Here is a 23,861-nt window from a genome sequence, read left to right as displayed (position 1 = left end):
CCCAGTGCAGCTGTCCAGGGTGACTAGACACCCAATACTTCCTATAAACACACAAAGCAGAAATATATCACCAAGGCCTTACATTTCCAATCACCACTGGTACCTGCTCCCTCCACCCCCACACAGCCCACAGTCCTCGCTGCACAGCTCAGCAGCCCTATGAGCCGGTAGAAATACACTGTTCCCAGATCAGCAGCTTAGCACCCCTCTAGCACATGCCTCCACCCACACATCACTGTGGCCCCCAGATCATGCACACACATCAAGGGGCACACTCCCAACCATCCCACGCGTATGGCCTAGGTCAGGCCTCCAATGGCAGCCCAGCACCGCCTGCTGTGCTGACTCTTGCACATGCACACACACCCACACACGTTTATACCAGCCAAGCCCCTCAGGGTTCGCGGAGTACAGTTCTACTCTAAGACTTCAACAGCTCTTAGCCACTCGCCTTTCTCCCCGCCCGTCCTTTTATCCCATAAGCTGTTTGTCTTCATAAAACAAAAATCAAAAGTCTTTTTAAGGTGCCCTGAGCCATAAACCAACAAAGGAGGAGCTGGCCGAGGCGGGCGGCTCAGTGCGCCCTCCCCAAGTCCCCGGCTGTATTACAATGAGTAACCTTTATTTACTTTCATTAGACTATTAAACACCAGCACAGTCATTTTTCCCCCTGAAACTCGGAGCAGGGCCCATAAAGCAAATCCGAAGCCTAATTGAGTTCATTTTAATTTCTCTCCGATCACAGCGAATTACTCTGGTGATAAATCAGGGGGCAGCTTCACCCCCAGTAGAAGGCCTAATTTGCAGCTAATTACAAAACTGATTTCTACAGGAAGATCAATACGAGAAGGAATTGGAAATGACGAGGCAATCCCGTCCAGCCAGGGATGGGAGGGGGTCCTCTGGGGGGGCCAGGAAGCGGAAGGGAAAAAAACGGACCCGAAAGAGCAGAAAATCAGTTTTAATTTAACGTAATATTAATCAGAGCAACTTTCCCTGCTTTTGTGCGGCCTCCTAGGCTGCCCAGCTCCTGGGTCTGGCTTGGTGGTGGCTGCAATAAAAAGGCAATTACCCGAGTGTTTCGGGCAGGACACCCTTTCAGAGTCAATGACTGGCCCCCTCCCACCCTTCTGTTAGCCATGTGGACTCTCCCCCTCCCCAATTTCATACCCCAGTGCACAGGCAGAGACCAAGGGGCCCATGGGGCTGTCTTTGTTTGTTTTTAAAAAAGGGGAGCCCATATCCGATCAGCCAGCCCAGCAGTGCCAGGCTGGAGGCCTCCCAAGGCCCTTCCCCCAACTACTACCTCTGCCATGTGTTGAGGCTCACTCATGCTCCCCAAAACTCCCCATGCAGAGACATGAGTACCTCATACCTCTCAGCAAGGGGACACTCACTGCTACACTTCTCCTTACCCCTGGGGCTTCTTAGGCAAGAGTTACTGCAGAAGCTTCAGGGTACTGGGAAAACACTCTCATCAAGCTCACCATGTCAAGTCTACCCCACCCCCACCAAAACCAGACTCTCCCTCACCACCCAACCAGCCCTCCTCACATCCCCACCCTCTCCAGCCATATCCTTCCACCCCATCTGGGAGGGCTCCCCGTTCCTCCTCCCCATCTGCACACCGTGCCTTTCTCTATACACGCATCAATAGAGAGCTGTCGCTTTTCTCTCTCCTCCCAGGGGAATGAGTACTCCCTCCCAGCCCTGACCCCTGGGCTTGATGAAGTCAAGTCGAGTCTATCTGCATCTACCAACCCCGAGCTGGGCAGCAACGTGTCAGGCACACAGACGTACCCCGTCGTGACCGGTAAGGGGGCTTCTGGGAGGGTGAGAAGTGTGCTTTCAATGGGATGCCTCAGCTCATGCCATCTGGGGCTCAGTGTGACAAGTTGGTCCCCTGCCATGGTATCCACAGAGGGCCCCTCAAACTCAGGATGCTTCCAGAGCAGACATGTGCAGATGAGGAGAGGAAACACTGTGGTCAAGGGTCTGGGCTGTAGCCTGTAAAGGTGGCAGCTAGAGAGCTGCTGCCGTCTGTCTCTGCGGTCATCTTGCTTCTCCCCACTGCATCTCCTCCTTCTCCTAAGGCACCCAGACTTCCCAGTCTCTGGTTAGGATAGCAAAGAATGCCTAGGGCAAACAGGCCAGCCTGGTGAGAGTGGCTTCGAGGTGCCCAGTCTCCAGTTTCCTCAGGGTGACTGCTTGGCTTATGTCCCCACGGGTCCTGAGGGACCTGTTTTCCTTCCGGCAGCTCTTGGATGGCTGAGGCTTAGGGGTTGAGGACATGGCACCAGCTTTGTGGAGTTAGAGAGATGCACACTTGCTGTAGTCTTTCTCCTGCTTTCTGGAGAAGTCATGAAGAACAAGGTTGGACTTCAAGGTCGGATGGGGTCAAATGCAAGGGAAGGGCACCCTAGCCGTCCACCCCCTCCTGCGGATCAGAAGCTGCAGAGGTAGCTGGAGCAGCCATGCAAGGGAGGGCCAATGCTCCAGGGTGGAGAGTTGCATGCAGGCTTTGGAAGGCCCTTGGTACCATGGAAAGGGGTCCGGGCCAGAAGAGTATCCAAGTGAGAGCGACACACATGGAAATGTTGTTAAAATTCACCCAATTGTTGTGGAGACACTTAAGCCAATGTGGAGTTTGTACCTTGGGAGACAGGATGATTGAGAAGGATCTCGGAGGGGATTAGGAGACACTGAGGCATTACCTGCCAAAAGAGTGGAGGCAGCCTAGGGACATAGCAGCAAAGCTGCAGGCAGCCAGCATCACAGCCAGTGACAAAGACGGAATAGGCACGGGGCCTGCTGTAGGACAGGGCTCTTAGTAGTGACTAGTGTATTTGAACATGGCTCAGGTTGAGATAGGGGTCAAAGTAGCCACTCAGCCTCCAGGGGGCGCTAGGGAGCCCTGTCCTTAGCTTTCCTGGCTTCTGTTAGGGGGATGTCCCAGTACCACTGTGTCCAGCCTAGATGGAGTTGCATGGCTTGAGACTCAGCTGGCCTTTGGCATGTGCCCTCTGAAGCCCAACTTGGTGGTTGTTCTCAGACTTGCTAGATCTTCTGACCCAGGCCAGGCTACCTTTCTAGTGTAGTGGCCACTTCCCAAAGGTGGCCAACCCAAGGCAACTGGCAAATGAGAGTACAAGACACTTTTCCCTTTAGTTGGGACCAACTAGTCCAGAAGCCAGGGACTTCCTGGAGATGGACATGTGGCTCATGGGTAGGACTCCTGCTGCAAGGGACAATGGAGGCTGGTGCAGAAAAGTGCCTCCACCTTGAGCAACCCCCACCAACTTCCCCCCTATGGCCCTGGAACAGTCCCAGCTCAGCCTGGGAACATCTCCGGCTGATCCATCTGGATCCAAGTGTGAGAAAAGTTCATTTCAGACCCAGCTTGACATTCCCAGGTGGCAAGTTAGCACTAACATCTCAATCTGTATGCGACATTTCAATCAAGCGAGGAGTAACAAAAGCAGAACCATTAACATTCGGAGCTGTTCACCAGTGGTAATGACGGGGAAACTCGCTCAGAAACTGGAAATTACCAAAAAGAGAGAAGTGTGTGGAGGGGGGGGCGGGGAGGGGAAGGATGGGGGTAGGGAATGATTTTTCCACACTTAGGCCGCAATCCAATGTTTGGATTAATAGTGCCATTACTTGAGAAAGGGCTGCAGATTATACTCATTCTTAAAATGTTTTTGCTGGCAATTAAACGGCTGCAGCTATTGATCTTTGTTGATTTTATGTCCTACTAATTTGCATAATCTATTAAAGATGAATGATTCATGATGTGTTTATTATGGGGACCAAACAGAATTTGCTGGAGGTATTGTCAAGGTGAGGAACGGGCATTACTCAGACACTTCATGGGCCATTTTGGGAACAAGTCCAGTAATGTTGGCCTTTGGGCCAGGACTTTGAGGGTAGTGATGAGCAATGTGGTGAGGACAGGAGCCAGGAGAGGTGGACTTTGGGTGAGTTCTTCCAGAGATGTTGGTACATGTGAGAACCAGGAGGCACCAAGGAGGGCCTGCATGGTGGGAAGGGCTCTTGATGTAGTTGCAGAAATTCCTCTCAAAGACTTTCTTTTTTAAAGAAATATTTAATTTTTATTTATTTATTTGAGATATATAGGGAGAGAGAGAGAGAAAGAGGCAGAGAGAGAGAGAATGGATGCATCAGGGCCTGCAGCTGCTGCAAACGAATTCCAGACACATGTGCCACCTTGTACATCTGGCTTACATGGGTCCTGGGGAGTTGAACCTGGGTCCTTTGGTTTTGCAGGCAAGTGCCTTAAGCACTAAGCCATCTCTCTAGCTCTCAAATTTTGTTTGTTTTTGTTGTTGTTGTTTTGTTTGTTTTTGTTTTTCAAGAGGGACTCTAGCACAGGCTGACCTGGAATTCACTCTGTATTCTCAGGGTGGCCTTGAACTCATGGCGATTCTCCTACATCTGCCTCCCAAGTGCTGGGATTAAAAGCATGCACCACCATGCCCAGCTCTTTTTTTAAGTTGGTTTTTGTTTTTTTGTTTTTTTTTTTTTTTAATTTAACAAGGTCTTACTCTATAGCTTAGGCTAATTTCTAACTCACATCAATCCTTCTGCCACAGCCTCTTGAGTGCTGCTATTATAGGCACTATATCTGTGCCTTAAACGTTCCTTAAAAGCTTATTTTGGCCAGATGTGGTGACACATACCTTTAATCTAGAGGCCGAGGCAGGAGGAGTACCGTAAGTTCAAGGCCAGCCTGAGACTACAGAGTGAATTCCTCAAGAACAAACAAACAAACAAAAACCCCAAATGAACAAAGAGCTTATTTCACTTGAGAATAATCAGGACTTTGGTAGAGGAGGAGGAAGGGAGGTTCCTGGCAGGTAGGAAGGTGACTGCGGCCAGGTGGTGCTAACTGAGGGAGCAGAAAGGCCAGGCTGTGCTTGCAGTCAGCCTTGGGCATGTTGAGATGTTCAAGGAGTCCTCTCCATCCCACACATCACAGACGCTCAGCTCACTCCACTTCCTGAGAAAACCAGCAAACACCACGGGTGGGTCCTGAGGAAGCTGGCGCAGGAAGGCCCTGGCCCAACCTGACAAGCCCAGACCTTATTGATATTCCTGCCACCTCCTGGCACTGGAGGCTGATTTCAAACTTCACCAGCCACTTGATGCAGCTGTTCCACAAGGTCAGGACTGAGAGGAGACAGGAGCCTGGACTATTGTGTGGAGGGGCGAGTGGGACCCAGTGGGCCAGGACACAGCTAATCACATTGCAAGCAAGGGTGGCTGCTAGAGACCAGGACTCAGTCCGATAGCCTCCCCAGCCCCCTCCCAGCATGCAACCGAGGCAAGAGACAGATTTCTCTGGGTGGTGTTTGCAAGTTCTGCCGAGATTTTAATTTCACTGCATCACAACTCAGCAAGCTGCCAAGTCAAGCTGGTTATTTAAATTTATCACCCACTCTCCTTTCCGCCGCTGGGCTGCTCTAGCTCAGCAGCATCTCTTCTCTCCAGCCCACTGCTCTAGGCTGCTGGTCTGGAACGGAGCCGAGAGTCTCTCCTAAGTGATAAGGAAAAGAACCCACTAGATGGGAGAATGAGCCAGGGGTATTATTGCCTCGGGCTTCCTGGGGTGGCTGCTTTCAGCTGCCTTCTACCACCTCCTTACCTCTCCAAAGGTCTGTGCGTCTGGGCCTCTACACAGAGGACCCTTACAGCTGCATACTGGAGCCGTTCTTCCCTACAGCCTCCCATCCCCAGTAACAAGAAAAGCCCTTGCTCCCTAGGGCGACTTCCCTGGCCCTGGCCAGGGTTGCAGTGGTGGGATATCTGCAGAACCCCTGATAGTGACGTGCATGTGGGAGAAGATGAGAACCAGCTCCTGGCTACCCAAAGTTCCTGAAGATGCTTTGGAACATTCAAAGTCTCTTGGGGACATGACAGTCTGGAGGAATAGGCCCAGCTTCCTCCACTCGCCCACATGGGTGGAGATGGTGCCGAAGGGAGTTGGTGATTACACGGCTCCTTGCAGTCTGCAAAAGCTGAGGGACACACCTGTCCCCAGAGCCACTGCACAGAGCAGGCTTCACTGGCCTCCAGTGGGCATCACTGCCTAGTACGGGGGTGGGGGAGAGTCTTGTGCCAGAGCAGCTCTCCTCAGCCTCACCCTCACTGAAGTCTAGCAGAGGTGTCGGAAGGATACTGAAATCCAGAAGCAAGGAAGGCCAGTCTTAGCAGGACAGAGATGGGTGAAACAGAACAACAAAATAACTAATTCATAGCCAGCCAGGCCTCTCTGTGGTGCCAGCAACAGAAAACGTCAGAGCTAGAGGGGATATGAGACCCCACTGGTTTCATACTGGCGGTAAACCACAGTGAGGAAAGGTTGAGGTGGTAACACATCAGAAAGGAGATATTATTTGGGGGTCAAGAGAAGTAGGTACAGGACAGGGACAACACTATTCAGGAAATTGAGACACCCAAACTTCTCCCAATGGCTCTGGGAGACAAGGGAGAGGGGACCATGTCATCATGGGGGATGGAGACCCCCCTTCAAACCCAAACCTGGATCAGAGTCCAAATGTATGCTGTGAGTACTTACCCAAACCCCAAGCCAAGAGCTCTCATAAAATTTTATACAGGATAGCAGCCCCTTCTGATGTCCCAACAGAAACAATGACAAGCCTTTGTAGAGACACTTGACAATGCAAGGTATAAGGACTCCCATGGTGTGGGGAAGAAGAACGCATCCCCATTAAAAATGATCTCACCACAAAAATGACACACCCTGTGTGAAAGTGAACCATTATGAGGGAGAGTTAGCAGAAGCAATACATAGGACAGTCAATATCCCAAGAACTAGCAATCACAGAATAATCCAAAAGTGAAGATAAATTAGACATGGCCAATATTCAAAACAAGACCAAAGAGCAGTATCAGAGCCTTTCGCACAGATCAGGGTCCAGGAGCCCTCCACAGCCAATTCTTAGAAGATTGACAGATAATAGAGACTCAAAAGAACAGAAAATGAAGACAACAGTTTATTGTTTGGAGGTGTCACAAGGAAAGGGGAAAAAAAGACCTAGAGAGAGAGAGAGAGAGAGAGAGAGATCCCAGGCAACTCTAAAAGTAGAGCCTGTCTCTCTAGGATCCAAACTCCTACACTGCTCTTAGAGAATCTTGCCTTTTCTTTGAGAAAATGTTTGAACATTGAATATTTGGGGATAAACACAGCACTTTCCTGTGGGGGAGTGGGTGTTAACTCCCTAGTCCTGGCAGGAAGGAGGTGGTTTTATTCAAAAGCAATGGTAAACCGGGCATGGTGGCGCACGCCTTTAATCCCAGCACTCGGGAGGCAGAGGTAGGAGGATCAACATGAGTTCGAGGCCACCCGAGACTGCATAGTGAATTCCAGGTCAGCCTGAGCCAGAGTGAGACCCTACCTCAAAAAACAAAAAACAAACAAACAAAAAAAAGCAATGGTAGAAACTTCTCTGAATGCCTAGAGAAGGTAGTGTTGAAGGCAGCTCTAACTCCAGTTCAAAAGGAGAGTGCCCAAAGCAGGGAGAGGGGTCTGAAGTAATGATCTCCCTCAACTTGGCAAGCCTGAGCGGAAGTGGGGAGGCTGGAGAGCCCAAGTTCATAGCTGAGCAGCAGGGTTAGTCCCAGAATCCTCCAGGCCAGGAAGAACAATGTTGGTGCCACCTCAGCAGCTTGGGCTCCTTGCCCACATCTGCAGTGAGCAACAGAGCAGCCCTTTAGCAGATGGAGGTGTGGACCCTGGGAAACCTCCTCCTACTGCTCAGGGAGTCCTGAGCACCTCCAGGGACCGCCTCTTTCCTGTAGTTAACAACCCCTTCCAGTGCAACCGCATTTCCCTCCATAAAACCAACACTTAGCCCTTGGTCAGCCCCTGGGGGAGGGGAGGGCAATAAAGGGCGAACAGTGTTTCTGAAGGAGGCTGGGAGTCTCCTACTCTTGTCTGTTGGTTCAAAGCTCCTCATTAGCTGGAGGAATTTAGGGCGCAGACATCAGAGTTTCCTTCCAACCTTGCAAGAAGAGGGTGAGGGCAACTTCAGACAGCCAGGGAGTACTTTATTACAGCGACCTAGCCGAACCATAGGGCTTCCCCCTATTCTCACCAGCTTCAGAGCTTTCATTTAGGCTGAGAAGGCCCAAAGAGAAGAGGTTAGCCCCTTCCAGACGTCTCCAAAGGCCTCTCTAGCCACATCCCCAAGGACCTGCAGGCCCCAGACCTCACTCTGATTGAATTAGGGCGGCATTTCCATAGCAATGAGACATTGACAGATATGCAGGTACCCTGAGTCTGCAGCCTAGGGAATCACTGGATAGGGCTCTTTCCCTCCTTCCTTTATTCACTCTACCTCTAGAGGGAAAGGATGTTGGAAAGAAGAGGCACTGGCCCACTCCAGGGCTGAGAGGCAGGCCAACTTGGAACCAATCTGAAGCAGTGCCTCCACAGCCCCTCCCCCATCGTCCATGCCTGTGCCTTCTAGGCATCCCAGCCTGGTGGGCTATTCTCCCCAGGAGGGTCCCTGGGCAGAAGCATGCTGGCTGACAGTGGACCACACAGGGGAGGAGTATGAGGAGTGAGTAGGGTTGAAGGCATCTTAGCAAAGATGCAGTTCTGGGGCTTTCTTTCTTTTTTTTTTTTTTTAATTTTATTTATTTATTTGAGAGCAACAGACACAGAGAGAGAGACAGATAGAGGGAGAGAGAGAGAATGGGCGCACCAGGGCTTCCAGCCTCTGCAAACGAACTCCAGACGCGTGCGCCCCCTTGTGCATCTGGCTAACGTGGGACCTGGGGAACCGAGCCTCGAACCGGGGTCCTTAGGCTTCACAGGCAAGCGCTTAACCACTAAGCCATCTCTCCAGCCCAGTTCTGGGGCTTTCTATGCTGAGTCTACATTTGGCAAATATCCAGGGTGTTTCTCCTACTTCTTCCCATCCACTCTTCCCTTTATCTGTGAGACAAACCCTAAAGGCTGAACACAGTAAATACACCATGCTTTCCCTTCACAGCACAATTTCCCTAATTCATAGAGCAATAAGGGAGAGGGGCCAGTCTGAATTTGCATCAAAATGTTTTCACAAGCTCAGTGATTCTTACTTCAAGTGCATATAGCCACCAACTCAGGCAAGTGGAGGTTGCCTAGTCTAGCAGCTTGAGTTCACAATTAGCCAGGCGAAAAGAACCTCCCAGCTACCGGATGTTGTTTAGCGATGTTTAAGGTGTCTCAAAGAGTTCCCCCACATAGGGATCCCCCAACACTAAGTTCCTTTACTTGATTCTTTGGCATTTTCTAAGAAGAAAAGATTGGCTCGGTTGAAGTCTGCCAACCTGGCTTCTCCTGAATAACCAGAAATTCTTAGTAGTGGTGTCCAAAGGAATGCTTCAGGTGTGTTGAGACCAAGGCTCCAGCAACGTCTTGGTGGCCTTAAAGCCACCTAGGCAAGATTTGAAAACCTGTTTTCCAGCCCCCCAAGGTGACTGGAAGACTCTCCTCCTCCTCCTCATCAGGGGGATCAGATCCCCTGCCCCACATAGCTGTAGCCTGAGGACAAATGAGCCAGTGCTTCTTTTAACGCCAAGCTTTGGAAGGCAGCACTGCCACTATTGTCATTTCAGAGGGGGCTTTGCCTGCCTTCAGTCTGGAATCCTCTGCAGAGGCAGCTGGGCTGGGAGGAGGAAATCCTGAGGCAGGCTCCAAGAGCAGCCTAATGCTCCAGCAGCTTAAGTGGCCGTTTTCCTTGGGATTAGGGTTTCACTTACACAGAGTGCCTGAAAAACGCTGCACTTTCAGGAGGATTAGAGTTGACAATTCAGTGCTTTCAGGGAGCAAAATAAAGCCGGAGAGGAACTGGGAGACCTAGAGTATCAGGAGACTGTGCAAACAGGCTTAACCTCTGCCCACCCAGCACGAGGGTCTCACAGGCGCAGAGTCCACCAGCAAGCCCTGGCCTAAACTCCTGGGTGCCAACACCCACCCAGCTCTGCTCTCCATGTGAGACTTTCTCCTAGAGCCAGAGAAGACGGCTTTGGGAAGAGAACCGAGAAAAGCGCTAGAGCGCTGTCCCTGCACCACGCCTCAGTTTCTGCCCCTGGAAATGAGGGAGTGAGACTAAACCATAGCCAATTTTCCTTTCAGTCCCTTGAAAATGGGATTCTCACCGGCACTCCCCAGTCTTCTCTCAGGTTCTGAGGCTGCAGGTCTATCCCCGGTCCAGCCAAGTTTAGAAGGCAACCACCTCCCGTTGGGCCCTGGGCTACAGACTGCACAGCTCTACAAAGGCAATGTACTGGGGAAAGAGGGATGGGAACAGCATCACTAGCTGTATCCAGATGTTTTGTGGCCTAGGAGCAGAACTTAAAGGCACCATCCCCGCCTCCAGCGCTCCAGGGACTGAAAGTCTAGCTGTCAGTAGACAGCAGATGAGCTGTGGGCACAGCCCCCTCTGCTGGAACCTGGAGCCGGTGAGCCGAGGGCTGTGTGGGCCCGAGAAGGTGGTCCCAGGCGGGGTCCTCCTGCAACCACCTCTGCTCCAGAAGACAAACCTTGGGAGAAAAAAATCTCCCACTCTTTAAAAGCATAGTTTGCCAATTCAAGGATTTTTACTTTCATATATTATGTTTAACTTGAAAATGTAAAATTTACAATATATTTAGGCAGCAACTATAAATTTCATAACTATGTTGTATGTTATGTCAGATGCAGGGACAGACTGCCAACCTTGAAGAAATCTAATGTCTTCATTTTCACCACCTTATGAGAGGCAGACAAAACTTGAGGATAGGATAGTAAAACAAAGAGTTATGTTTTCTGGCCTTAGGGCCCTCCACAGTGTCAAATGGATACCAAACGTGCTCATTTTCAGAGAAAGATGCCAAGAAAACACATCTCTAAACTCATTGGATATAACTTTTGCTGTATAAATCTGTGTCTAATAAGTGGTGTTGCAAAAGCCATCACCTGCAGCAGTTCCTCTTCCTGGGTGACTTCCTTTTTTATTATTTCTTTGGTCTTCCGAACACTGGCATTTGCCTGGACTGTAGATAAGCTTTTCTGATATGTCACATCTTGCTATTTCCTGTGTCGATATTATTCAAGTGGTTGCAAACAAATTCATTTCTTATACCAAAGAACAGAGGTTCCCTTAGTTTTGAACTAAAACTTCTTAGCTTATAGACCTATAGACAATTGGCATTTTCCCTCCTGGTTTTTTTTTAAATAAATAGCACATATTAATCTTTGAGTTGTGAGTATTTTTGAGAATATGATAAAAAACCATGTACCATTTACTCAGAAATGGGTATATACAGCAGGTTGTATACAGCTCTCTGTGGACCTCTTGAAGTACATCTGTGGGCTCTGATTAAATCAACGAACCCCACTTTAAGCTAGGCATGGTGATGCACGCCTTTAATCCCAGCACTTGGGAGATGAGGTAGGAGGATCACTGTGAATTCGGGGCCAGCCTAGTCTACAGAGTGAGTTTTGGTCAGTTTGGGCTACAGTGAGGCCCTGCCTAAAAAAAAAAAAAAAAAGACAAGCCGAAACATGTAAGAAACATGTAGCAACAAGATGTTCTATTACAGGAAGGATTTGCTTAGCATGACCCTAGGCTACTTTCCTGGACCAAATAACTCTATTTTCTAGATCTGCTGTGTTTGAGAAAATTTCCCAAAATCAGTTCCAAAATGTGCTGTTTGTTCTATAGTCCAGAATCTGCCATCACTGTGAAATACTTGGCCTCTCTGAGTTTCAGTTTGGGAATTAAACAAGTAGGTCAACTGGTAGAGTTGATAGAAGGATTAAATGAGGTAACACATATGAAATATTAGAGGAATGCCTCACATATGGTAGTTGATCCGTTAATGCTAGAAAGACCAGGAATAAGGAGATAAATAACTGATCTTATACCTGACAAAGTGGCACAAATTATCTGATGACTATAACTTTCCAGTTTCTCAATAAGTTCTCTCACTTTGCCTGTCTCTGTACTTGTAAGAGAGGCTGCACTTACATCCTCCAAAACAGTTGATTTGCTCTGGCCCATTTGCTCAGGAATGTCTGACAAAAGTGCGCTGTCTGATTCAGATGTAGTGATTGCTGCAGAAATTGGCTTTAGAATCTTCAGGGACTTCTGCGGTTGCTCTGAGAAGGCGCCCTCATCAAGTACAGTACTGCTAACGCTTCTGGTAACTTTAAGATTCTCCACTACTGCTGTGTCTTGGAGAGGCTGTGTGCTTCAGCAAACTCTCAAAGGAGATGAATACTCCACCCCATGGAGTTTTACTACAGACCTTTCATGTCACTTGTTTATTCCTATGTTCCTTTTTTTTTCTTTCTTGTATTGTCTTAATGATAGCACGATGGTATGAGATTTTGCTTGTCAGATAACTTCTTTTCCTTTTCTTTGGCTCTTTTGGGGAGTATCAGGCTCCACGTTGTCATTAAAAGCAGTGTGGCATGGACATGGCTTCTAACTTTGGCTCTATCATTTACTAGCCATGTGGCCACAAGAGAGTTGTTAAGACTCTGTCTCCATCCTCTCACCTTTAAAATACAGACATTAGGCTAATCACCTGGAAGGCCTTTTTCATCCTTAAAAGCTTTGTAACCTTAGGGCTAGGGAGATGGCTCAGTGGATAAAGTGCTTCTCACACAAGTGTGAGTACCTGAGTTCAGATTCTCAAAACCCACGTAAAGCTGGGTGCAATAGCAAGCATTGTCTGTAATGCAGTGTACCTCCAGTGAGATGGGAGGCAAAGACGGAATTCCCGGGAGCTCTCCACTCAGCTAACCTAGCGAGCACAGCAATGGGCTCAGCAGTGAGCAACAAAAGACCCCACCTCAAAACAAGGTGGAAGTTGAACAGACCCCTGAGGTTGGCCGTGGCACACGTGTGTCTATACTCATGCACGTGAACACCCAGGCCACACATCATGCACACACAAAAGCTCTGGAACCTTAGAAAGCAGCCAACATGAAAGGTCCACTTTTTCACAGCAGCACGTGAGTTTCTATCCAGTTGTGATCCCCAGGCTGTTGTCATGTTACTGGTACAGTCAGGGAGCAAGACATCAACTTTGATGCTTCTGTCCACCGTTGGATGGCCCATGTTTCATTGGAGATATGTTCTGCTGTGTAGCTGTTTTCTCCTGTTTCTGTGCTTCAGCTTGTGCGTGTAAAGGGGATGGCTGTGCCATCTTATCATTTGAGTCGTCTTGACTCCCATCTGTCCATCTCTGCAAAACTGCAGCACCCGGTGCCTCATCAGTTCTTCCTTGCACCAGTTCCATTCCCCATTGATATTCCCTCACTAAAGGAGACTTGTTCAAAAAACGCTTCTGGGCAAATGGTATGACAGTCTCAGTAATTCGAAAACTTCCTGCAGTATGCGTTTTCCATTATTGACAGTGGTGTTTTAGAAGAATATATGGCCCTGGTAAGAGTTTGGTCAATTTTTTTCTTGCTCTTCAGGTGTCACCTGTGTACTAATGAAGCCATTGAGCATGCTTTGTATGCAAGCTTGTACCTTGTTGGCTCAGAGGTCCTGAGCAGGCATCTTTCTGTGGTGAGACTGGTGCTCCGGAACAGAGCACAGCTGTATGTTTAGCAACAGGAAATTTGAATGCTTCTTCCTCATCATGGCCTTTCTCTCACATTTAAAAAAATTAACTTTTAAATTTTTTTATATTTATTTATTTGAGGGAGAAAGAGGCTGATAGAAAGAGAATGGAGATGCCAAGGCCTCTAGCCACTGCAAAAGAATTTCAAATACATGCGCCACCTTGTGCATTTGGCTTATGTGGGTACTAGGGAATTGAACCTGGGTCCTTTGGCTTTGCAGACAAGTGCCTTAACCACTAAGCCATCTCTCTAGCTCATAGTTATATTTTAAGAAACAGATTCAGGGCTGGAGAGATGGCTTAGAGGTTAAGCACTTGCCTGTGAAGCCTAAGGACTTCAGTTCGAGGCTTGATTCCCCAGAACCCACATTAGCCAGATGCACAGGGGGGCACATGCGTCTGGAGTTCATTTGCAGTGGCTGGAAGTCCTGGCATGCCCACTCTCCCCTCTCTCTCTTTCTCTCTCTCTTGCCTCATTCTCCCTCTGTATGTCACTCTCAAATAAATAACTAAAAATAAAAATAAATAAGAAACAGATTCAGATAGAGAGAATGGGCGCACCAAAGACTTTAGCCACTGCAAATGAACTCAGATGCATGTACCACCTTGTGTATCTGGCTTACATGGATACTGAGGAATCAAACCTTGATCCTTAGGCTTCACAGGCAAGTGCCTTAACCATTAAGCAATGTCTCCAGCTCTCTCTCACATCTTTAAAATACTGCATACGGGTTTCATGTTTCAAAAACAAACCAACCAACCAACCTATTTTCTTATATGTGTTTATATGTACAGATTCTAATTTTTTATTTTGTTTTATGAGGTAGGGTCTCACTTTAGCCCAGGCTGACCTGGAATTCACTATGTAGTCTCAGGGTGGCCTCAAACTCACAGTGATCCTCCTACCTCTGCCTCCCGAGTGCTGGGATTAAAGGCATGCACCACCATGCCCATCTGATTCTAATTTTTTTTTAAATAGAATTTGCAAATGTGCCTTCCAGTCAACAGTTCAGTGGTTCAGTGGGGTGGCTTTCAGCAAAAAGCTTTCTACCTGCTGAAAGTTAGCCATATTATTTTGCAAGCAAGAAAGGTGTAGTAATAAATTTTCCAACAGAAGTGCCTCCAAGTTAACTAGAGACAACTTTCTAGTCACTAGCCTTCTGTCTTCTGAATCTAGGCAGTGTGTGTGTGTGTGTGTGTTTGTAAACCTTAGGTTTCAAGAACTCCTGTTCACCTGTTTGTAGGAACCATGCTGCTAAGGACCACAATACAGATGCATTTAAATTTAAAGAGGCATGGGGCTAGGGAGATGGCTCAGCTGTTAAAGGCACTTGCTTGCAAAGCCTGTCAGGCTAGGTTTAATTCCCCAGTGCCCACATAAAACTGATTTTCACATATGGGCATGACATGCCCATACAAATAAATAATTTCAAAATGAAAGAGGCATGGTCCAGCATGAAGAAAAGAGAGATAGAGAAGGGGAAAAAAAAAAAAGCTGAGAGGTAATTCACTTGGTAAATTCCTGCCTAGCATGCAGGAAGCCATAGGTTTGATCGATAGCACCAAATAAAATCAGATGTGGTGGCACATATCTGTAATCTCAGCTATATAGTTTGAAGCCAGTCTGCACTACATGTGATATTGTCTCAAAAAGGAAAGAAGGAAGGAAAGAGAGGAGGAGGCACACTTCTTTTTCTGGCTGTTTTATAGACAATAAGATCACAGGGCCAAGAAAAATTGGTTTCCTATGTCTAACTGCAAAACCTTCCCATCTTCCCCAATCTCACTCTATCATGGTACCTTTTTGACCAACAGATGACATGTGATTCAATCTAGATATTGTTCTCATTGTCTACGTCAGGTCCTTTTCACTGAGAACTGGTCAGGATATGTGTAAATATCAACAGTCAAAGAAAACCCACAAAAGAAAATACAGATTCTTCTATTACTTCTGCTCTCTTGCTTGAATGTCAGGAGATGTAAGATATTAGCTGCATTAGACAGGTATATGAGAAAATCATTCTGTTGTGTAATAAAGTTGAGTCATGACAAGCCCAGGCGTGGTGGCGCATGCCTTTAATTCCAGCACTTGGGAGGCAGAGGTAGAAGGATCGCCATGAGTTCAAGGCCACCCTGAGACTCCATAGTGAATTCCAGGTCAGCCTGGGCTAGAGTGAGACCCTACCTCAAAAAACTAAAACAATTTAAAAAATAATTTTGAGTCATGACAGATAATTCTCTCATTCTATAAAAAATTCATCAACTATTGTTCCAATAAGTTGTTTAGAAAAAGCAGATTAAAACACACTTTTAAGTTTTATTTATTTATTTGAGATAGAAAAAGATAGAGTGTGTATGTGTGTTTGGACAACAGGGCTTCCTGCTACTGTAAATGAACTCCAGATGTCTTCACCACTTTGTGCATCTGGCTTTATGGAACCAAGCCCGTGTGCCAGGGTTTGCAAGCAAAAGCCACCTTTGCCACTGAGCCATCTCTTCAGCCTTCAAACACATTTTGTCCTTGCTTACTTCTTTGTAGTAAGTGAACACATATGAAACAATTAGAAAACAATTATAATCCAAAAGGAATTGGCTGTAAGTGCAATTGAGAGATTGTGGGACTTCGTCAACAACAGTTTATTGTTTACTGGGTTCTCAACTATGCAGCATAAATTAGAAGAAAGGCCCTGCCTTCTGGTGGCTTAGAGTCTGCTTGAAGAAGCAAAACCCTGACATGAAACAACAGGACTGATGTGTGTTATGCTGCGTGCTTGCTAAATCACAGAGCACAAGTGCTGCAGAAGTTTAAAAGAAACTTCCCTAGTGAGAGCAATAGGAATTTTGAGGCTTGAGCTAGAAAAAAAAAAAAAAAAAAAAACAGTAAGGCAGAAGATATGGTCATAGGAACACACAGGCATTTCACATCACATGACTAAAACAAACTAACCCAAGAGGTGAGAATCAGAGCTAAAAAAGTTGAGTAGAACATGTACCTGGAAGTTCTGAATGTCTGCAGAGCTTCCATTGCAACTGTAGCCTACAGGGAATCACTGGTGGTGCATATAAGGAAATTGTGTACTCGAAGCAATGTGTCCTAAGAGCAAGCCACCAGCTATATTTGGAGTGATGAATGGGGGCAGGGGGAATGGGGAGGCACAGAAGACAGGCTTGAAAGCCAAAGTATAAAGATGGCAGAGAAACCAAAATGAACATAACATAAAAGGCTGAGGAGAATCGACTCGGTGACTTACTTCCTATGGGAAAGGAGGCAGAAGGCTGAATCCAGGACTCCAGAGCTGTTGGTCTATCTTCAAAAGGATTGGTAGGGCTGGCGGAGGAGGGGGAGATGCGTCTGCTGTTATTATTAGGCTTGAGGTGACAGAGGGACAACTAATGAAAATGTTCAGTGGGCCGCTGGGAAATGGAAAACCTGAGCTGTAGTTGCAGTTACTTAAACAAGGATGAAATCTCTCAGATGTGTCTAGGTAGGGGTGAGGAAGACATGTCTGAAGAATGTGTGAGGTGAGGTCCTCTTCACAGGGACAGTGGTGAGGAAACAAAAAATGCTTTGGAATAGCCTTGAGGAGGAGGATGACCAGGGCCCAGCTGAGGAAAAGAAAGTGAATGCCAGGTCAGCTTGAGCTAGGGTGAGACCCTACCTTAAAAAAAAAAAAGAAGAAGAAATAAAGAAAGAGAATTTGGTGAGGTATGGGTACCTTCCCAGGGTTGGACAGGGACATGAGGAGAAGCAAGGCACTGACTGATTAGAAGGCTAAGGGGAAGAAGACATTTGCAGGGGATCCGTGACCCCCAGTAGAGTATAGTTTCTAATGTGTGGGGAAAACAGCAATTATTGTCATTAGAGTATGCTGAATTACAAAAGGAAGTGGTGTCACCCCTTCACAGAAATGGAGGGGGCAAAGAAGGGAAGTTAGTCACATGCAGCTGTGTTCCAGAGGAAAGATCTGTGGACCAAGAATATCTCCCTAACATCGACTCACTTTAGCTCTACTTCCTAACCCTGACAAAGAGAGCCCTGTTTCCCTATCTCAGGCCTAGCTAATAGAAGTTTCCAGAGAGGCCATTATAGGGGCAATAGATTTTGCTCACTGGAACTTGATCTGAACCACTTGCACTTCTGGTTCACTTCCGGGTGGCTTTCTATGACTGAGATGCTGCAATCAATAGCAGAAAAATAGCCCGCTTGTTGGTTCTCTGCCTTCTACACCTGCCAAGTCCAGCACCTGCAGCTCCACTTGGAGAGAATGAAGGATGCCTGTCAGGCCCTATAGGGGTGGTAGTGGGATGCCCTGAAAAGACAGATGGGGTGGTAGGAAAGGGAGAAGTAGGCAAGATGATAGAGGTCCATTTGGTTCCTGGAATGACCATGGCTGAGTATCTGTGCAGAAGGAGGAGTAAAGTCAGGTCATCTCTACCCAACTCCATCTGGGAATGCAGAAAAAGGCAGAAACATAGGCACACGGAGACACAAAGGGCCACACAGAACAGGCGTGCACACACATGACTGGTGGTAGCCACAGGCATTTAGGTAACAAGCTTAGACCTGTGCCAAGGCACTCAGGGACCTGTTTGTTCAGGGTACAACTGCACACACCTCCTTCCTGAGAGTGACTTCTCCCTGAAGCACACAGATGTGAGCTGAGGCAGGCCCCTCTCTTCCAGGCCTCAACCCTTCCCCTTTGTGTTTTTCCAGGTCGTGATATGGCGAGCACCACTCTACCTGGTTATCCCCCTCATGTGCCCCCCACTGGCCAGGGAAGCTACCCTACCTCCACCCTGGCAGGAATGGTACCTGGTAGGTGACAACGCTGTAGCAGCCTAATCTAGATGGGGGTAACTAAACTGTGGGTGAGCTGCTGAGTGGTCTATAATCTGAGGCTGGGAGTGAAGGGAGACCCACCATCCCCTCCCTGAAAAACCACTGTCCTTCTGTCCCATTCTTCCCCTAGAGACTTCAGTTGGCAAAGAGGAAGTGCCCCCTTATATGCATGGCTTTATGCCATGGCTCTTCCCTGGCATCCCTACCCACCTGAGCCTGTGCCCCAGGAGCACTCAGCCTCAGTTCCACCCGCAGTACCCCAGCCCACCCCAGCCAGCTGACACTGCTTGGAAGAGCCTGCCATGGTTTCCATGGAAACTTGGAGCCAAGAACCATTTCCAGGGGCATGTCAGTCACTCAGACAAAGCCACCCTGGTCCACACCAAACTAGAGGAGGAGACCAGTGTGGAGAAACAACCCTGATCCAGAGAAAAGAGGAAGATAGTCTCAAAGAAGAGCTAAGGATACAGGCTATGGTAGGAATTAGAGACCCTGGCTTCAGGAAGACAGGCTAGAACACCTCCACATATGTTCAGGGGACACCTTGCTCCTCCAGGCATTGGGCTTGGGCTGTGTAGATCACAGAGACAGAGGCTACATTTCGAGTCTGGTGGTTGCAGCTGGAGGGTGTGTTGTCTCCACCCTTCACTACAGAAGGGGAATGGCTTGAAGCCAAAAAGAGTTATTTGCAAAAACACCAAAAATCTCTTCTTTTAAAGAGGGCAAGACCCACCCACTCAGCTGCAACACTCTGCTTCTGAAGGCCTTTTGGTGCGCCCTATCCCTGAAGTTCAACTGTCAATGGTGGTGGTGGGGAGGGGTACTGAAGAATAGAAGATGATGACTGAACAGGAACACCCCTGGCTAAGCAAAGCTGTGAGGGGGGGTGGTGGAGGAAAAGGAGTCTGTTGCAAGATGTTACAGTACAGAGGATGAAAGGATTTGGAGGTGTGGGTGAAGAGCTTCTTGCTCACACTTTGGGGAGGGAAAGTAGAAGCGTTGCTGGGGTGGCAGAGTTTCTTTGGGGGAAGGTGCTAGCATTGAGCATGTGAAAGCTGGAGATCTTAGAGAGGTGAGGGTGAGGGAAGAACGGGGTGGTGGGGGTGGGGAGTCTGCAGGGGGGTGGGGATGAGGGGAGCCGCAGAGAGCTCATGGTGGCAAGGGGGGAGTCGTTAAACAGAATCTAGTGCTGATGAGGAAATTACACTTGTTTCATTAGCGATGGGGAAGGAGATAGCTCAGTTCCTCTTGGTCACAGTTGAGCTCAGAAGCTCATTATCCTGCTGCACGCATGCTTTCCCTCCTCGTCAATAAACAGGCTTTCCAGTGGCTGCATCCCCCCACCCCCACCCCAGCTCCCTCTCAGAGAGGGGCCCCTTCTCCTCTACTTAACCCGCGGTTAGGGATCACTGTAAACAGTCTGGGGTCATCACACAGGAGAAAGGGCGAGGGGGAAACCCGGAGGCCTGGCCTTTCTCCCCCGAAGGGAGGGAGGCAGCTCCTGAAGGCTCCCAGCCCATGGAGTCCTCCACTGGCTGTTCCTGGAGCAGCGGGCAGTCCACCTGCCTTCTGCGGTCTCTTTCCCCTGCCGCGTAGCCCACCTATCAAACCTCTTGGGGGAAAGGCGGAAGGGGGTATTTCCCAGCAGAGATCCCCCCCCCTTCCCGCCCACCTTGCTTTGGCACGGCACTCAGACGCCATTCTTAGGACTTTCTGGGACAAAGTGTCCCGAGGGCACCCCTACGCCACCCTCCCCCGCTTCCATCCTCTAGAGCTATGGTTCCTAGAGCTGGAATGTCCATATAAAAGCTCTTGGCCCCCAAGTTACCAGGGTGGACCAGCCTGGACCCTTCCTGGGTGGCCCACCAGCCTCGGCAGGGGAGCACAGGCTCGCACCTCCCCGCAGATTTCGTCCTCCACGCCTGTGCCTGTGTGCAAGGTGGCGCGTTTGGGTGCATTTCGTCTCCCCGGGGCCGTTCCCACGCGGATGTGGATTGCCCTGCGTCTGACCTGCCCACGGTCACCATGGCCTTGCCTGCGACGTCCACTCCAGGGCCTAGGGGTGCAGGGGGCAGAAGCTGCCGGTCGGGCTCGTGGAGCCCGCGTCTAATCTCGGTTCCCCGGCCCTCCTGCAGGGAGCGAGTTCTCGGGCAACCCGTACAGCCACCCCCAGTACACTGCCTACAACGAGGCTTGGAGATTCAGCAACCCCGCCTTACTAAGTGAGTACGCCACCTGGCTGGCCGGCCGGCGGCTGCTGCTGCTTCGGAGTCCCGTGCCGGGTGACCTGACTCCGAGTACCCGGGTGGACCAGGGAAGACTAGGCTCATGGGTGCAGCTCTGAGGCCCGGGAACCCCTCGAGGAAGCCTGCGTGTCCGGCTTCCTCCTCCCCCGCCTCTCCCTCCTGGGGCACTGGAAGGCTCTTGGCCCGAGGTCACCCTCGAAGGGCTGCGGCCCTGGTTCCTCCCCGATCGGGGGTCCCTCTCCCGCAGCTCTCCCCCTGGGCCTGATGGTCTCCCAGCCCTGAACCCACTGGACCCGGGGAGGTCTCTGCTTTGCTTTGCTTTCCTTTTTTGTTCTCCTGTTTGTCCTCTCACCCAGCCCATTCTTCTCCTGTGTTAACTTCCAGGTTCCCCTTATTATTATAGTGCCGCCCCCCGGGGCTCCGCCCCTGCCGCTGCTGCCGCTGCCTATGACCGCCACTAGTTACCGCGGGGACCACATCAAGCTTCAGGCCGACAGCTTCGGCCTCCACATCGTCCCCGTCTGACCGCCCACCCCGGAGGGAGGGGAGGACCGAAGCGACGCCGTGCCTCTCGGCCACCGTCCCAGCCCCAGCCCCACCTCTCGAGACGTCCCCCCTACTCCAGCCCCACCGCAGCCCTCCACGTCACCCCGTCGAAAGCCGGACAGGACCCGGTGGAGCCCGCGGGCGGGACCCTCAGGCCCGGGCCCGCCGCCCTCAACCCCGCCCGCCCGCCCGCCGGCCTGGACAGCGCGGAGCCGCCGGGAGCGCCCGGCCCAGGCCGCCCGGAAGCCGTCCCGGCACGCTGTCCGACTCGGCCCGGCCCGCCCCTGCGCGCGCGCGCGCTCGCCGGACACATTTCCGTGACACACAATCAGCGCGGCCGGCGGCGCGGTCCGGCCTCGGAGCCTCGGAGCTGCGGGCCGCGGGCCTGAGGGAGGCTGCGCTGGAGGGGCTGAGCGAAGGAGATCCGTGGAACGACCTTGCCACCGGAGGAGGAGTCCCGGGTCGAAGCCTGCAGGGAAAAGCCGCGGCCAGACTGCCCCCGCCTTCTGGGTGTGCCTCGCCCCAGAGGGTGGGGATGGGGGCATGGGTGGTGGTGGTGGGGTCGCCCTCTTAAGGGGTGGCGTTTAGGGTGTCAAGGTCTTTCCAACGTTGGGGACCCAAAGAGGAGCAGATACCAACGGGGAACCTGTCCACCTGGACTGCCCAGCTCCGCAGGGTCTAAGCCTAAAACACCTACTGTGTGACTGCCCTCCTCTCGGCCTGGCCTCGCTCCCCCGCCCCGCCTCAGCGTCTCGTCCATCTGCTGGCCGCTTGCCCTCCCCTCCCGCCCGTCCTTGGCTCAGCCCTGACACCCCGGGTCTCTGGGCCCCAGCACCGCCCCCCCCAACATCGGGCCCCACCACAGGACCAGTGGCCATGGGATGCCAGCACGGTCCACCCGAGCAGTGACTTGCTGCTCCCTTTTCTGGACCTGCGGTGGGAGCGGGCTGGAAGTTGACCAAGCAAGCTGCCTCAGGGTGGAAGTAGGGGCTCTGCTCATCCATCACCTCCAATCCCCCCAGCCTTCCTCCCAAGCCTCCCCTCCAGCGGGGAACTGAACAGGACCGAAAAAAAAAAAAAAGTCTACACTTATTTAACACGATGGTCTCTGCGACAAGGAACAAAACACAACCCCAACAGGCTGCATTGTAGACGGTGCGTGTCGTGTGGAGGCGAACCCTCGTGTACATAACTCCAAGCCCCGCGCCCCGCCCCGCCCGGTTCCGTAGACGCCCTAGTCGCCCGCCGGCCCTGCCTGTAGATACGCCCTGCTGTCCGCGCGCCCCGAGAGTCGCCGCTCGCTGGGGGGAGGGGGGCACAGCCACACGCCCACTCAAGCCCGGCACGTCCTGGGGGAGGGGGGACTTTTTTTATGTTACAAAAAATTATGAAAAAAAATATCTCTATGCAAAATGACAAACATGGTCCCGTGGACTCCCTCCTCTTGCCTCTGTTTTGTTGGCTGTTTCTCTGTAATTCCGTGTTTTCTCCGCTCTCTCCCTGCATCGCTCTCCTCCTCATCGCCTTCCTCTGTGCCGCTCCCCTCCCAGCCCCAACGTCTCTCGCTCTCGCTCTGTCTCGGCCTCACTTGTCTCTCTGTCTAGGTCCCGGCCACCCTGCCCCTTGCCTTGGCAGCCCACATCAGAGGTGGCAGCTCCAGCACCCGGGCTGGCCCCTAGTGGCCGTGGCCCGCGTGTCCCGGCCGGGTCTCCCCACCCCGCCCCACCCCGTAGTTGCTCTCTCAGTAGCGGCGATGCGCCCTGCATGTCTCCTCACCCGTGGATCGTGACGACTCGAAATAACAGAAACAAAGTCAATAAAAGTGAAAAGTAAATAAGTAAATAAATAAATAAAAATCCTTGAACAAATCCGAAAAGGTTTGGAGTCCTCGCCCAGATCTCTCTCCCCATTCGAGCCTTTTTGTTTGAAATGGAAAGCGAGAAAAGAGAACAGTTTAAGTGAACTCCAGTGGCCCGAGTGGGGTGCCCAGGGCGCCAAGGTCCCAACACCGAAGGCCGGCGCATCCCAGTCCGGTGGGGCTGGCGGCGCAGGAGCCCCAGGCCCAGAATCAGGCCTAACCTTCGAAAGCAAGCTCCCCGAACGGTTCTGGTCTCCTCAGCCACGCTCAAAGCGACGGTTCGTTTTGATTATTTTTTTTCTTTTTCTTTTTTTTTTTTTGTGCACATGAGAAATAAATAAATAATGATAATAATAAATAATAAAATTTTGTATGTCGTTCCCCATGGCTCCAGGTTTGTCTCTCCCTGGCTTTGGGATGGGCCTCCCCTCGCACTGGCACTGGATGAGTCTCGATAATTCTGACAATGATCCTTCCCATACTGATCCTTCCCACTGAGACCTGCTCCAGACTCCTGGCCTAGACTGCTGAACTCTGACAATGGCCTGAAAAAGCTTGCCCCTCCCTCCAACACACAACATATTCCCTCCCCAACCTACCAGGACTGGGGCAAGGAATCTTAGCATTCTGTAAGTTCACGATAACTTGGGTGACGCCGCACATTGATACCGCCAACCTTGCCATACTGTCACTGTCCAGGTACCCACATCTGGGG

General features: G+C 50.4%; 1 protein-coding gene across 12 annotated transcripts in view; it reads left to right on the top strand.

Moving 5' to 3' along the window:
• Window positions 1–21,464, top strand: part of Pax2 (paired box 2) — a 94,959-nt gene extending 73,495 nt beyond the window's left edge. For 5 of the 12 annotated variants that reach the window (XM_045139433.1, XM_004659444.2, XM_004659442.2 and 2 more), the window contains 4 exons: window positions 1,687–1,813; window positions 18,371–18,472; window positions 20,632–20,718; window positions 21,146–21,464. In XM_045139433.1, coding sequence (XP_044995368.1) covers window positions 1,687–1,813; window positions 18,371–18,472; window positions 20,632–20,718; window positions 21,146–21,267 — 438 coding nt within the window. In that variant the 3' untranslated portion in view covers window positions 21,268–21,464. Of the gene's footprint in view, window positions 1–1,686; window positions 1,814–18,370; window positions 18,473–20,631; window positions 20,719–21,126 lie in introns of all 12 variants that reach the window. The other 7 variants (XM_045139441.1, XM_004659445.2, XM_004659443.2 and 4 more) reach the window with 3 other exon arrangements.
• The last annotated feature ends 2,397 nt before the right edge of the window (window positions 21,465–23,861 follow it).

This window comes from Jaculus jaculus, chromosome 1 (genome assembly GCF_020740685.1).
Source record: "Jaculus jaculus isolate mJacJac1 chromosome 1, mJacJac1.mat.Y.cur, whole genome shotgun sequence".
Classification (NCBI taxonomy): domain Eukaryota; kingdom Metazoa; phylum Chordata; class Mammalia; order Rodentia; family Dipodidae; genus Jaculus; species Jaculus jaculus.
Note: the sequence above shows the minus strand (reverse complement) of the source record. Positions and strands in the feature narration are given on the sequence as shown.